This window comes from Lampetra planeri, chromosome 14, assembly GCF_965212315.1.
Source record: "Lampetra planeri chromosome 14, kcLamPlan1.2.h2, whole genome shotgun sequence".
Lineage (NCBI taxonomy): Eukaryota > Metazoa > Chordata > Hyperoartia > Petromyzontiformes > Petromyzontidae > Lampetra > Lampetra planeri.
The window spans coordinates 52,819-67,047 of NC_136120.1; the positions used below are offsets into that span (position 1 = coordinate 52,819).

Below are 14,229 nucleotides of genomic sequence, written 5' to 3' on the forward strand. Positions count from 1 at the left end.
TTAGCTACCCTGGCGACTAACGCCCACTGAGCTACTCGGGACACTCCCTGCCCGGGGTGTCCGTCTTGACTGTGGGTCCCCAGCCCGACCCACGTGGGCGTCGGACCCTGGGTCCCACAGTCTCGCCTCCGAGCCACACAGGGCCCCGGTCCCCACAAGGACGGCGGGACTAGGGGTCTCGGGGCACTAGGTCTTCAGCTCCGTCTTCTGGTCTTCAACTGGGTAACTTCTCCCCGAGTGCTCTCGCGCGTCCCCCTTTATACCCCACCTGCGGACGTCGCTGCGAGCACCCATCCTATTCGACCAATCACTGGGCGCTGGCTACGATCCTGTTTTCCCACATCTCAGCGTGCCTCAGCACCCACGCCGCGCCGCCCCGTCATCTGTCACTCCCGGCGCGCGCGTCCACACCACGCCCACAACGCGTGCCCAACCCCGCACCTCGCGCCGCCCCGTGATCCATCACTGTCACAGTCGGCGCACGTCAACACCACCACTACACACTCAAAAAACACAGCAGCCATGCATCCTAACTTTTTAAATGAAAAGCACCAACACCACCGATCCAGCCAGCAGCACCACCGATCCAGCCACCAGCACCACTGTGACTGCCTCCTCGCCTGCCTCCTCGCCTGCCCACTCATCTGTCATTGATGACCCGGAGGAAGAGGGGGAGGGTGGGCTGAGCTCCTCCTTCTAACCACCCCTTCCCCCATCATCTTATTTCAGTATCTTGCCCTTCCCCCGCACCTCCGCATAGGACGGTTGGCTACGTACGGTACGAAAGAAGTTCAATATAATACATACATTTTCATCATCATCGTTAATATTAAAGGTATGTAAAGTTAATGTAATGTTTATGTTTTATTACGTTATTTCGTCATGTACTATATTTTATTCTGTGTTTAGTTAATAAACAGGCAAGTGAATTAAGCTATGACGAGTCTGACCATGGCCCCTATACTTGACCAACCACTGATGTGCCTACCGTGGCCTTTTCCAGGAACCTAACCCTCGCGATTAGCAAGCGATTTCTGTACTTCGTGCATTGTGTTAATATCAGCATTTGGGGTGACATAGGTGGCCAATTATGTGAAGGAAGTGGTGTGAATGTGATTCTCATGTACATACCGGTGCTGTGTCTGTGTGTGTATCTGTATGTATGTCCATGTGTCTGGTATTGCATGTGTGTCTGTATTGGCTGTGTGATACTGTGTGGAAGCTACCTAGCTTCTTTTAAAAGCTCTGGGTCTTCTTGGCCACAATTGTGTCCTCTCTACTCTAAGCTTACAAAATGTGGACCCATTTAAACATACATCTGTGTTAGCTTGAAACATTCAGGCTGGCCGGCCTACAATCCATGCTGGGTTTAAGCAGGCTGGATCGTGTGGGGAGCTCAAACATCTTGAAAGAACTGGAAAGAGTGCCATTCGTGAGCTTCTCCTGCAGGCGAGGTGACATTGGCTGGGTCATGTAGCCTGCATGCCAAGCCTACTTGTGGCGAAGCAGGTTCTGTTTGGCCAGACAGAGGGGAATGGCATGGGCTGATGAGGTACAAGAGGATGTGGAGCTGATAGGACTTACAGATGACTGGTACCAGCAGTATCAATAATGGCCTCTGCTCGTGCAGGACACTACTGGGCTGTTTGAGGCAGTCGCCCTCCAACAAGGATGGAGGAACGATGAACATAACAATGAACAGAGTAATGGTCAGTTAAATTACAGAAAGTTGGCACGGTGGGCAGCACAGGTGGTGCATTTGTCTGTCATCTCAGTCAACTCATATCTTATGAGGCTGCCCTGTGACCTGCTATCCGCAAACCTTCCACACTTTACATGCCCTCAAAGTACACCTAGCCTGGCACAAGCACCGTGGTGACATAATCGCGACTTACTGACGAATGTCAGCTGTTGCTGTCTGTATGGGGAATGGTGGCACCGTGGTTAGTACACTGCATTATAAACCCAGCTTCCTGAGTTCGATTCATGTTCAAAGCCAACATTAGTGGCAAATATTAGAAATGCTCATGGGCCTCCCCTAGCTCGACTCACCACTGGGTTGACAAAGGCGGCGAGGCGTGGTACAGGCCACACCACCGCCTCGTATGGCACGCCAGCCTTCATAGGTGCTTGCTAACAGCACATGTCCCAACAGCATGTGTAGACTACATGGAGGATCTTTGCCTCTATATTCATATGTGCGTATCGTACATATTATTGTGATTGTGTATGATTGTCACAGGCGAGTACCGGCAATGTGTCACCCAGTGCATGAGCAGGTCCAGCCTGTGCTCCTGCAGCGAACAGCAGGTGGCCTCCAGACTTGTGCGAGCGTCGGGCAGGCGCCGAGTGGCCGTCGCAGAACCTATCAGTGTCTGGAACCAGAGCAGCAGGGGCAGTGGCTCTCCGTGCTGCCGATGGAGCGCTGGGGACAGGAGGTGTGACCAGCAAAGAGACCAGGGGAGGTGAGGTTTAATTGTAGTGAACAAAACTTTGTTTGACACACGAGTCTTCCATTAACTAAAACAAAGATACCCCATAAATGTATATAGGTGTCTGGGGCCAGTGCTGTGAGTGAGCACCTATTAAGGCTGACATGGCATACAAGGGGGTGGTGTGGCTAGAATCGTGGCTGCCAACCTTTGTTCCCTTTAGCCCTGATGTTTACACACGAGGCCAGATATACATTTACAGCTGAGTCGACCTAAAGGTAGGACAGAACCAGTTCAAATATCACTACTGTTATTAGCCGTCAATTAAATTAATGCAGCTCTGTTCGTAGCACAGTATGCTAACCACTGCACTACCACTCCTACAAAAACACACAGGTGTGCACCTGCATAGGCTTATCCAATGACCTCAAGGAGAATCCAAAATATGGTAAGTCACCACTTAACACATGTTCACACAACATGTTTTCACTAAAACGCGGTTATTCCACGAGGGAACACTTTTCCCACAAAGGGGAACGCGCAACGTAACGTGGAACGTTCGCCGTTGTAACACGAAACGCTCGCCATTGTAACGCGGTTTCTGAGCGGTTGGCAATGAACTACTTTCTTGAGCTGCACAGCTGAGCGGTATGATACAGTACGCAGAATGATACAGTAACGAAACAGTAATTTGTCCCGCCATCTTACCCTGTGTGCGTACATCGTATCTCCCCAAATTTTATCGCTACATTATTTACAGGGAAATTGTTTTCGCTTCATGCCCTTTTCGCTTAACGCAGCACATTTTTTGCGCTTAACGCAGTGCATCTACCACATTAAACGAGGACTTACTGTATGTATAAACTGTGGTAGCTTGTGTCTTCAATATTAAGAGGCAATGGAGTCGACATGAGTTTATTGGTCTCTGGAAATAAGCAAAGGTGAATCAAGTGGTCGATCCTAAAGATGAACGTTTTGCATAAATGAGCTTCCGCTTGATTATAGAGGGACTGTTGTTCCTCTTAGCTCTGGCTAGCCTATCCTCCTGTACCGAGTTTTCTCCCCGGTTACTCCCGGAATAAGTTACTCCTGTTCACGTTTACAGATCCTGTTACCCCTATCTCCAGTCATCAATGTTACCAGCTGCTCCTTTGCCTTTGTGCCATTCACCCCACCCCCCAACCTCGTCACCAGAGCCCTCTAGCCCTGTGACCGGTTACCCCCTGTGCACTGGCTCCCAGAGTCTCACTAGAGAAGCAGTGAGCGGTGTGCTCCTTTCGCAGGATTCCGTGGGGGCTGCTGGCCGCATGCTGTGCCCCTTGTTCGTAGTGCCCATCTTGAAGCAACTCATTAAACCTGCACGCACCCACCCAATCACAGACCGCACCGCACAGCAACATCGTCCGGCCATAGGATAAACAAGCTGTTATCCTGAACTCCATTGAGTTTGTTTATACATTTGTAGTGTGTTAACATAGGCGCACACTTGTACTTGGAGGCAACACGTTTATTTAACACAATGGGTAACTTTTAACAGGATAACAGCATAGGGTGGTGACCACCACGACTAACTAAACTGACACTCGGAGAGACAATTCTATAGTCGGACCAGGATAGCTAACTGGCTGCCTGGTCGACGCGTGAAGACCGTAGACCGCGGATCGAGGATAGCGACTTCATTCCCAGAGTTTAACGCCCCGATCCCTCTCGGGACCCTGCTTATAACTCCCCTGGCGTGGCCGGCCCCGCCCCTGGCCACGCCCCCCTTCCAGAACCCTAGTGGGGACTCTGGATTCCCATTACATGATCCTCTCACCCCCGACTGGGGGCCCGCCTGCCCCCCTCGTCCGGTCACGTGCCCTCCCGGATTCACCTCACTGTCAGGTCTTGACGCGACCCCCTTCTCAGCGACACCCGGGCTCTGCCCTTACAGTACCACTCATCACACGGCACTGTCTCTACACCACGGTGGCCCCCTAGAGGCCACCACACATTCATAATGCAGCTTTTTGGGATAGATCACGTAATTATAAATATGTCGCAATCCCACCTCCACCCAACACATCAAATTCATAAGGTTTGTCACGTGAACAAAATGTCCCAATTAGTTACTTCAGCATATCGGTGAGTTGGAGAGCAACCCCACAACATTTACAATTTTACACGTAGGCTTTCGTGACCAATATCATCCATAATAGAGGTTGTTTTGGGTTAGATCGCGTTGGGCAAACAGGACAAATGATCAGCACGAGACTAAAAGAACATCAGAGAAATATTAAATACTCCCAAATACAACTGTCAGCAATAGCAAAACATGTGTGCCAATAAGGACACTCAATTGATTTTGATAATGTTGAAGTTCTGTGCAAAACTAGCTACTACTGGCCAAGACTAATTAGAGAATCTATCGAAATTGAAAGAAATAAAAATTAGCACTGACTTAGTGCTGCGTGGAAGCGAATCATCAAATAATACATTGTTTAAATGCATGCCTATACAGGGCACCATACTTCAATAGGGATTACCCTTGGTACGGCTATTTTAATACACACAATGGACATGAAAGAATAATGCGCATGCATAATGTATGTTGACTCTTTAATCCCCCCTGCCCCACTTTGCGCAAAAGCACAGAAGTGTGGTCACCACATCTACGCCTCTATATAAGGAACGAAACAGGCAGACTTCTCCAAAAATCTGGCTGTCGCCTGATGAAGATAGATGTAATTGTAGTGACTGTGAATGTCACTGTGTGGTGCCGGCCTTGCGAGGCCAAGGCGGATAATATGTTGTCATTATGTGCAGCCCACTTACTGGGCATAGTACCAGCCCTAGCGGGGCTTGGGTGAGCGCTGGTTAGCGCAGAGGCACCACGTACAGTGTGCGGTGCGGGCTCCCGATGAGAGAGCGAGAGAGTGTCAGCCAGCCAGGGTTACGTTGGGGCATGATACGCTGGTTGACCTGCCGACACGTGACCGGATGATATTGGAGGGGGGCCACCGGTGGACGGAGGCCGCTGGGTGGTCACGTGGTATAGAGGAGCTCTCGGGAGCCTTCGGGAAAGAGCTCGAGAGATCTAGAAGGTGGGTGGGGCGAGAGGCGGAGCCAGCCCCAGGCCGGGCCAATATAACGAGGGCTCGAGGTTCTTGACTGTTGGCGAGTGAGTTAAGATCCTTGGCGGCATTCCTCGCCATCCCGCCGCAGGCGTTTGACCAGATGGCCGCTGTTTTCGAGCCTGCGCTGAACACCCGCCAGAAGTTCGCCGTAAGATGCAAAGGGGATGGTGAGTCGGCTCTCGCCTACCGAAGTGCGCTCTTGGCGCTGGCGAAGGCCGCGTTCCCAAAAATGCATCACGATGGCCTTGACGCCTTGGTCCTCGAGAAGATGTTGGGAGTCGTAAAGGACCTCAATACTGTGCTCCCTGCCGAGGACGGTGAGGTCTCTTCACTCAAGTTTGCAGGTGTCACATTGCAGCAGACCCTGCAACGTGACAGGGTGTTGGTGGTGTGCGCTATGTCTTCCATGGAGCCCGGAGCCCACACAGACGAGGAGCCTGCTCCTGCATACTCGCTGCACCAGCGGAGCGGCATTCGTCGGGGTGACGGCGATCGGCAGCGGGATGACCGGCGGTCGGCGAGGTCTGCATCATCCCAGTCCAGCAGTGGACGGGTCGCCAGCTACAACTGCGGCCTGCCGGGGCACATACAATCGGGCTGCCGGGTTCCTCGACGGCAGCCCTCAGGACGTCCGCCTTCCTACAACTCCCTGCTTCTTAAGGCGAGTCGCGGCGCACCCCACACTCGGCCCCGGGGTTCACGTCACCCATCGGGGGGGTTCGATTTGCGTCAGGGTTGCACGCGGGTTCAGGGGGAGTCGGTGCATGTTCGCGACGCACAGCCGCTCCGACTGGATCAGTGGTCGGAGCTGGCACATCGAGTGGTTGCGGTAGCCGTGGGGTCATCGGCTGTGCTTGGGTTCATTGAGGGGGTTCAAATTTGCATGCTAGTTGACACCGGCGCGTCTTCAACCATTATTTCCAACCTCATTTACAATATTTTGTCCCCCCGGTGTCGGATTTTGGAGCCGGTGGATGCTCCGTGTTTCGCCATCAACGACGGATCGTTGGGGATAATCGGTCGGATAACTGTTTAGTTACGCATTGCGGATGTCACATTGTCGGGCCATGTTTTGTTTTCTACGGCCCTGGCTGTCCCGTGCTTACTGGGGACTGATTTCCTCGGCAAAATGCCCCTGAAGATTTGTATCGACCAGGGCTGTTTGGAATTGCCGTCGGGGCGGCGTATGGCATTTCTCGCGTCTCCGACCCGTATGTGTTCTGCTAACGACACAGTACAAGCGCTTGCGTGCCGAACGGTGCGGATTCCGCCTGGCGCGCAAATGCGTAAACCATTCGATGTATGCACTGAGGGGGATGGTATTGTGTTGGATCCCTCAAATAAGCTTAGTCGGGGGATGTCACTCGTAGCGGCTCAGACGCTGGTGTCTCCGGACCAAGAATCATTCATACACGGTCGGACACGACGGTCATTCAGAAGGGTTCCGTGATTCCGCATGCGTTTCCAGCATGCCCGGACCTCGAGATGTGGATGAGGGCTGTATGGATGGACTGTGCTCTGAATGCGGTGATGGGGGAGTTGAGAGCGCTCCTGTGGGAGTTTTCCCAACATTTTTAGTCATAATAAATTTGATATCGGTCGCACATCCCTTTTGAGCCACCATATTGACATGGGAAATGCCGTCCCCATTTGGCAGAATCCTTACCGCTTGAGCCCGGCCGAAGAGGAACATGTTCGGGTGGTGGTTAATGCGATGTTGGCCGCAGATATCATCTCGCCATCCACCAGTCCATGGGGTGCTCCGATCGTACTTGTTAAAAACCACGACGGCAGTTTGCGGTTTTGTATTGATTTCCGTAAGCTTAACAAGGTTTCTGTTGCGGATGCATACCCCTTGCCTCGTATGGACGATTCGTTGGACGCTTTGGTGGTGGTGGACGCGCGGTTCTTTTCCACCCTTGACCTTCTGTCAGGTTTTTGGCAGCTGCCGCTTGATGAGGCTTCAAGGCCCAAGACGGCTTTTAGAACACCACAAGGGTTGTTTGAGTTTAACCAGCTTCCGATGGGGCTCCACTCTGCGCCGGCCACCTTTCAGCGTCTAATAGAGTTGGTTTTAGCGGGCCTCAGTGGGATTCATGCCTAATATACTCAGACGACGTCATTGTTTTCGGTCGCATGTTTGATGAGCATTTGGATCGCCTGCGGGCTGTTTTCATTAAAATGCATGTGGCCGACCTGAAATTCAAGCCCCAGAAATGTCACCTACTCCAAAAATCGGTTCGATACTTGGGCCATATAGTTAGATAATCGGGCATCGCGACAGACCCGGAGAAAACTGCTTGCATTCGGATGTGGCCGACCCCCACCTCGGCCAGCGAGTTGCGCAGTTTTATCGGCTTTGCCTCTTACTATCGCTGATTTGCCATGGGTTTCGCATCTATTGAAAAACCTCTCTACGCATTGACAGCTAAGGGCCGAAAATTGTATTGGGGGGAGGAAGAAGCTGCGTTCCGCTCCATTTGTGATGGGCTGGTTTTCGCCCCTCCCCTGCATTATCCCGACTTTTCATTCCCATTCGTGTTGGACACGGACGCCAGTAATACCGGCATTGGTGCAGTGTTATCCCAAGTTATCAATGACGTGGAGCATGTGGTCGCATATGGTAGCAGGGTTGCTGTCTCCTGCCGAGCAGCGGTACTGTGTAACGTGCCGGGAACTATTAGTCATTGTGGTTTTTGTCCAACAATATCGGCCGTACTTGTACGGGAAACATTTCGAGGTGCGCTCCGATTACGCGGCGCTCCAGTACGCGCTGCGTGTGGATCAGCCCTCAGGTCAATTGTCACGCTGGCTTGAAATCCTGCAGGATTTTTTGTTCCAAGTTACGTACTCGCCATACGAACGCTGATGCCCTATCGCGATTGCCAGCGGGTGGGTAGTGTGCTTGTTTTTCGGGTTCCGGTCGTTGTCGACCGGCCGGGTCGAACTTCCCCTCCCCTCTTCTTGCGTCCGCCGTGGACACGATGGGCGGGACAGGCGACGTCCCTGCTGCACGGGATGCAGGTATCAGGTTGGACTACGAGGTGTGGGGACGCCGGCAGGCAGACACATCTCTCCTTAAGCTGTGCCGGCGTGTCAGGGAGACCACCGATGGCATGGCTCCACGAGGTGTCACCTCGTTTGTCCTGCAGGGCGGGCTGATCATGTATTGGGACGGAGGATTGCGCCGTTATACTATTGTTGTCCCTACTGCCCTCCGTGGCGAGGTTGTATGGGCTGTGCATAAGCGATTGTTGCACCTCGGAGTGCAAAAGACGCTGGCCGCTTTTAAATTAGATTTTTATTGGCCGTCCATGTCCTCCGACATCAAGGATCTGCTTAAAGGCTATGTACAATGTGCCCAGTGGAAGCCGCCAGCGAGATCCTGTTGCCCTCTGCTGCAATCCACCCAGGTGTTGCGTATTAACGAAATTGTTGCTCTCGATATTCTCGGGCCGTTTCCTACTTCCGCGCGTGGAAATAGGTACTTGCTCTTGAGCGTTGAGTATTTCTCACGCTGGCCTATGGCCTGGCCGCTCCCGAATCCATCGGCTGTGACTATTACCGAGACCTTCCTCAATGGCTGTGTTCTGGATAAGGGTGCCCCTGAGTGCCTCTTGACGGATCAAGGCAAAAAAAATTAATCCAAGCTGCTGCGTGAGGTTTGCAATTTGCTGGGGACGAAAAAGGTACGCATGTCACCGTACCACCCGCAAACAGATGGCGGTCGAACGGACTCTGACCTCCATGTTGAGTCACTTGGTCAGCGAGTCATGGGTCGATTCGGTCTTGCATATTCCTGCGGTTCTCGCCTCTGTTTGGATGACCCCTCACACGTCTACCGGCTACTCTCCCTTCTTTTTGATGTATGGGAGGGAGTATGATCCTTCTATCGATGTGCAGTTACAAGCCGTGCCCGCCGCGAAAGTGTCCAAAATTTCTGATTCGGTTCGTTTCACTCTTGCCAAACTTTACGAGGTGTGGGAAGCTGCCAGTGCTAACTCCCGGGCCAGACAGTTGGCCAACAAGCGGCTCAAGGGAGCCCGTGTTTCCCTGTGCGATTGGTCGCCGGGGGACAAGGCCTGGTTGCATTGTCCGCAGGTGCCGGTGGGCACATCTCCCAATTTTCTGCAACCATGGAGAGGGCTGGTTGATGTGGTTTGGGTCGTACGCCCGCAATGTATGCAGATTCGGTTTGGTAAGCGGAGTTGGTTTGTGCACCCCTCTCGTCTTAAGCCATTTATTGCGCCATGTGAGTTTGTTTCATCTCCATATCGCAGGGGCCGAGTGTCTGGTGTGCCCGATGAGCTGGGGCGTGCATCTGCCGATGCTGGTCTTCAGGAGAGTGTTTCTGTTCCGCCCCCAGGCGCTGCGCGATTGATGCCTCGCACGTGGCCGCACGTGTCGGTCTTGCGTGCTCTGGATGTGAAGGATCCAACAACCCGGCCTACTGCTCTACCGTGAGGAGCCGGCTTCATTGAGTCGATTTCTTATTCCCCCCGGGCCTTCCAGGTTAGACGAGCTCAACAGAGACGTGCGGTGAGGTCAATGGCTGGGGAGGCACTGGCTCGTGTCAGAGCTAGATTCACACACTGAGGGGGGCGTGGCCTTACGGAGAGGGGCGTGGCCTCACTGAGGGGGCGTGTTAGACACGTCCCCCTCAGTGAGGCAGATGTGATAGCTGCCTCCCCTGGTGCTTTTTCATTGCAGTTTCATGACGAGACCAGCGAGCCTAAATATCTTTATACACATACGTGAAATAAGTTACCTGGAGTATGGAAGGCGAGGACATGAAATGAAGGGGTCTACAAACATTACATTTTCTTGGATCTTTCGGTAAAGTCACTGAAAGAACCAAGAAGATGAATCCCTGCAGTCATGAAAGCTTTAAATCAAAATTTAAACATTACATTGGTGATATACTGAGATAGTAACAGGCATGCGCTTATTGCCCGCGCTCCATTCAGCTACTGAGGGGTTGCGCAATCAGAGGGGAGGCTGAGCTCATCACTGCCTTACCTCTCATCTCTTCCTGTATTTGCAGCGGAGCTCTGCAAATTTGGCGATTTTGACTATAAAAATGATTGGAATCGTACAGAAATGACATTTATAACACAGATGAGTGGAGAAATCTTAATATTTATTTTATTTGATTATTCTTTTTTTTTACTTTTCGTAACAGCTATTTTCATTGGAGTATGACAGGTGAGGCTCTGCCTCCCCTGCCTCCCCTGACAGCACGTCCCTGGAGCCCAATCTGCCTGGAGGCCCGGCATCGTGGACTCGCTCAAAGACTCGATTTGCATGATCCCCGCGCACTGCACACTCCCACACCGTCATGGGTTGTCGTACTCACATGAGTCGTGACGAGTATTTGGCTGATTCTGCTCGCCATCGAGCTCACGGGCGTTGTTACACGTTGTGGGTGGGAGATGTTGATTGTGGGGATCTTGTACGACGCGATTGTCGGGTTGTAAATTTTTCGCTGTTGTGTGTTTTTTTCTCTCAGTGTATATATTGTACAGTTGGGTTTGGGTAATTTATTGCACTGTTGTGTTATTGTTGGAGCACACTTGCTTGTTGTTCTTTATATATGTCCGTCGGTTACTTGCTTGCAGGGGAGTTGGCAGCCGGGATGGCTGGATGCTACGGAGGGGGGGGGTGATGTAGTGACCGTGAATGTCACTGTGTGGTGCCGGCCTTGCGAGGCCACGGTGGATAATATGTTGTCATTATGTGCAGCCCGGTTACTGGGCGTAGTACCAGCCCTGGTATAGAGGAGCTCTCGGGAGCCTTCGGAAAAGAGCTTGAGAGATCTAGAATGTGGGCAGGGCGAGAGGCGGAGCCAGCCCCAGCCCGGGCCGATATAACGGGGCCCCGTGTGGGGCTCGGGGTTCTTGACTGTTGGTGAGTGAAGATCTACGTCGGGTTGCAGAAGCCTCTAGCCACGCGGTCTGGGACCCAGCTCGTGGTCTGGACCGGGATAGCGGGACCGTGTCTAGTTCTGCCGTAGCGTGGTTAGATGGGCGTTTGACACCCAAGTGTAGGTTACGTTATGTTGTGTGTTGAGTTGATGTAATAAATAGTATTGCTCCCAAGACATCGTCTGCAACTCAGTTGGACTCACTACATAATTACTGGCAAAACGTCGTACTCAGATTGTAAATATTGTGGCTTGGCTCTCCAACACACCGGTGTGCTGTACTAGTGACGAATTTCCATGTTCTTTTTCAAGGACAGTGCAGACATTATCAGAGTTCTGTTTTTTGTTTGCATTCCGACTGCAGGTATTGTGGTCAATGAAAACATGACTCCTTGTAAAAAAAGCTGTCAGTTTTGTTGCCAAATAAAAGGGTAAAAAACCAATTATCATATTTTGCTACTGGCAAATGAGGTCCTATGATGTAGCTGCTCACCCCGAGCTCTCATTACTCTGATAATGCGTTGTCTTTGAACTGTGCGCCTTTTGGCGTCATCTGGTCGAACACCATATGAGACTAGGCTTTAAAGAAAGCTGTCTCTGGTGTGGACCAATCAGTTTCAAGGACAATGCATAAATTATCAGAGTATTGTTTTTTGTTTGCATTTGACTGCAAGTATTGTGGTTAATGTAAACATGATTCCTTGCAAAAGGTGTCAGTTTTGTTGTCAGAAAAAAGGGGAAACCCCCTATTAGTATATTTTGGTACTGGCAAAGGAGGTCCCATGATGTAGCTGCTCACCCCGAGCTCTCATTACTCTGATAATGCGTTGTCTTTGAACTGTGCGCCTTTTGGCGTCATCTGGTCGAACACCATATGAGACTAGGCTCTAAAGAAAGCTGTCTCTGGTGTGGACCAATCAGTTTCAAGGACAATGCATAAATTATCAGAATATTGTTTTTTGTTTGCATTTGACTGCAAGTATTGTGGTTAATGTAAACATGATTCCTTGCAAAAGGTGTCAGTTTTGTTGCCAGAAAAAAGGGGGAAAACCCTATTAGTATTTCCATGTTCTGTTTACTAGTTGGCTGTGTTGGGTGGTGGCGGGTTTAACGACACATTTATATAATTACGCGATCTAACCCAAAACAACCTCGATTATGTATCTACAATTTGAGTAAGATGTTTCGCTGGTGATTACAACCAGCTTCATCAGGTGATTGCCATAATTGTGAAGAAGTCTTCCTATTTCCAGTCTTAAATTGAGTAAGGTGATGCTATTACTGTGTGCCTACAAGTGCTAAGAGCTAAGGGAGGTTAATGTATTCACATAAATTATAATGGTGAAATGACAGCTGATTCGCCACTTTAACACGTAGGCTTTCGTGACCAATATCTATAATAGAGGTTTTGTTGTGAGTTTACTCTCAAACACACCAGTGTGCTGAATTAATAACGAATTGGCATGTTTTCTTTACGTGACAAACCTTACAAATTGGCTATGTCGGGTGGTGGTGGGTTTTAACAACACATTTATATTTACACTATTTTCTATTTATTCGCCCATTTTTTGTGTTCCCCTCTGAAGTAAGTAACTACATGTTCAATCAGTGCATGTGTAGTGGTGGTGTTGACGTGCGCCGACTGTGACAGTGATGGATCACGGGGCGGCGCGGGGTGCGGGGTTGGGCACGCGTTGTGGGCGTGGTGTGGACGCGCGCGCCGGGAGTGACAGATGACGGGGCGGCGCGGCGTGGGTGGTGAGGCACGCTGAGATGTGGGAAAACAGGATCGTAGCCAGCGCCCAGTGATTGGTCGAATAGGATGGGTGCTCGCAGCGACGTCCGCAGGTGGGGTATAAAGGGGGACGCGCGAGAGCACTCGGGGAGAAGTTACCCAGTTGAAGACCAGAAGACGGAGCTGAAGACCTAGTGCCCCGAGACCCCTAGTCCCGTCGTCCTTGTAGGGACCGGGGCCCTGTGTGGCTCGGAGGCGAGACTGTGGGACCCAGGGTCCGACGCCCACGTGGGTCGGGCTGGGGACCCACAGTCAAGACGGACACCCCGGGCAGGGAGTGTCCCGAGTAGCTCAGTGGGCGTTAGTCGCCAGGGTAGCTAAGTGGGTGTTGGTCACCCGAGTAGCTCAGGGGCGTTAGTCGCCGAGTAGCTAAGTGGGTGTTGGTCACCCGAGTAGCTCAGTGGGCGTTAGTCGCCGAGTAGCTAAGTGGGTGTTGGTCACCCGAGTAGCTCAGTGGGCGTTAGTCGCCAGGGTAGCTAAGTGGGTGTTTGTCACCCGAGATACTAAGTGGGTGTTTGTCACCCGAGATACTAAGTGGGTGTTTGTCACCCGAGATACTAAGTGGGTGGTTGTCACCCGAGATACAAAGTAGGTGTTAGTCACCTGTGAACGAGTTTGGTAAAATAAAGAGTGTGTTACCCGTGAAGTCGTCTCCCGCCGAGTTACTACACTACACATGAAACAAGGTTGAGTATTTAGTAGAAGACATTGCCAATGAAGTGGCTGACTGACCTGTCTATGTAGGAAAGAACTTGTGCCCCCTCCGATCCCTTGCCAGGCTCATCGTCCCCAGAGCCACCGACCATCTCCATCTCTGCTTGCTCCGGGTCATCTACCCATAGGGAACGTGTTCAATGTAATGCATGTGTAATACCGTTGAGGACTCTTGGACACCCGGGGTTGAGGCACACGTATTTATTCTGCAACAGTTGTCACAACCGCGGACATACAATACTGGAGGGG

The 14,229-nt window shown here is 51.5% G+C and overlaps 1 protein-coding gene across 1 annotated transcript in view; it reads right to left on the reverse strand.

Annotated features, from left to right (window-relative positions):
* The window catches only part of CLHC1 (clathrin heavy chain linker domain containing 1), a 39,960-nt gene that overhangs the window by 10,937 nt on the left and 14,794 nt on the right, over positions 1–14,229 (reverse strand). The window contains exons 6-8 of the mRNA XM_078600360.1: positions 13,999–14,098; positions 3,682–3,788; positions 2,251–2,425 (exon numbers count right to left, since the gene is read on the reverse strand). Coding sequence (XP_078456486.1) covers positions 2,251–2,425; positions 3,682–3,788; positions 13,999–14,098 — 382 coding nt within the window. The remainder of the gene's footprint in view (positions 1–2,250; positions 2,426–3,681; positions 3,789–13,998; positions 14,099–14,229) is intronic.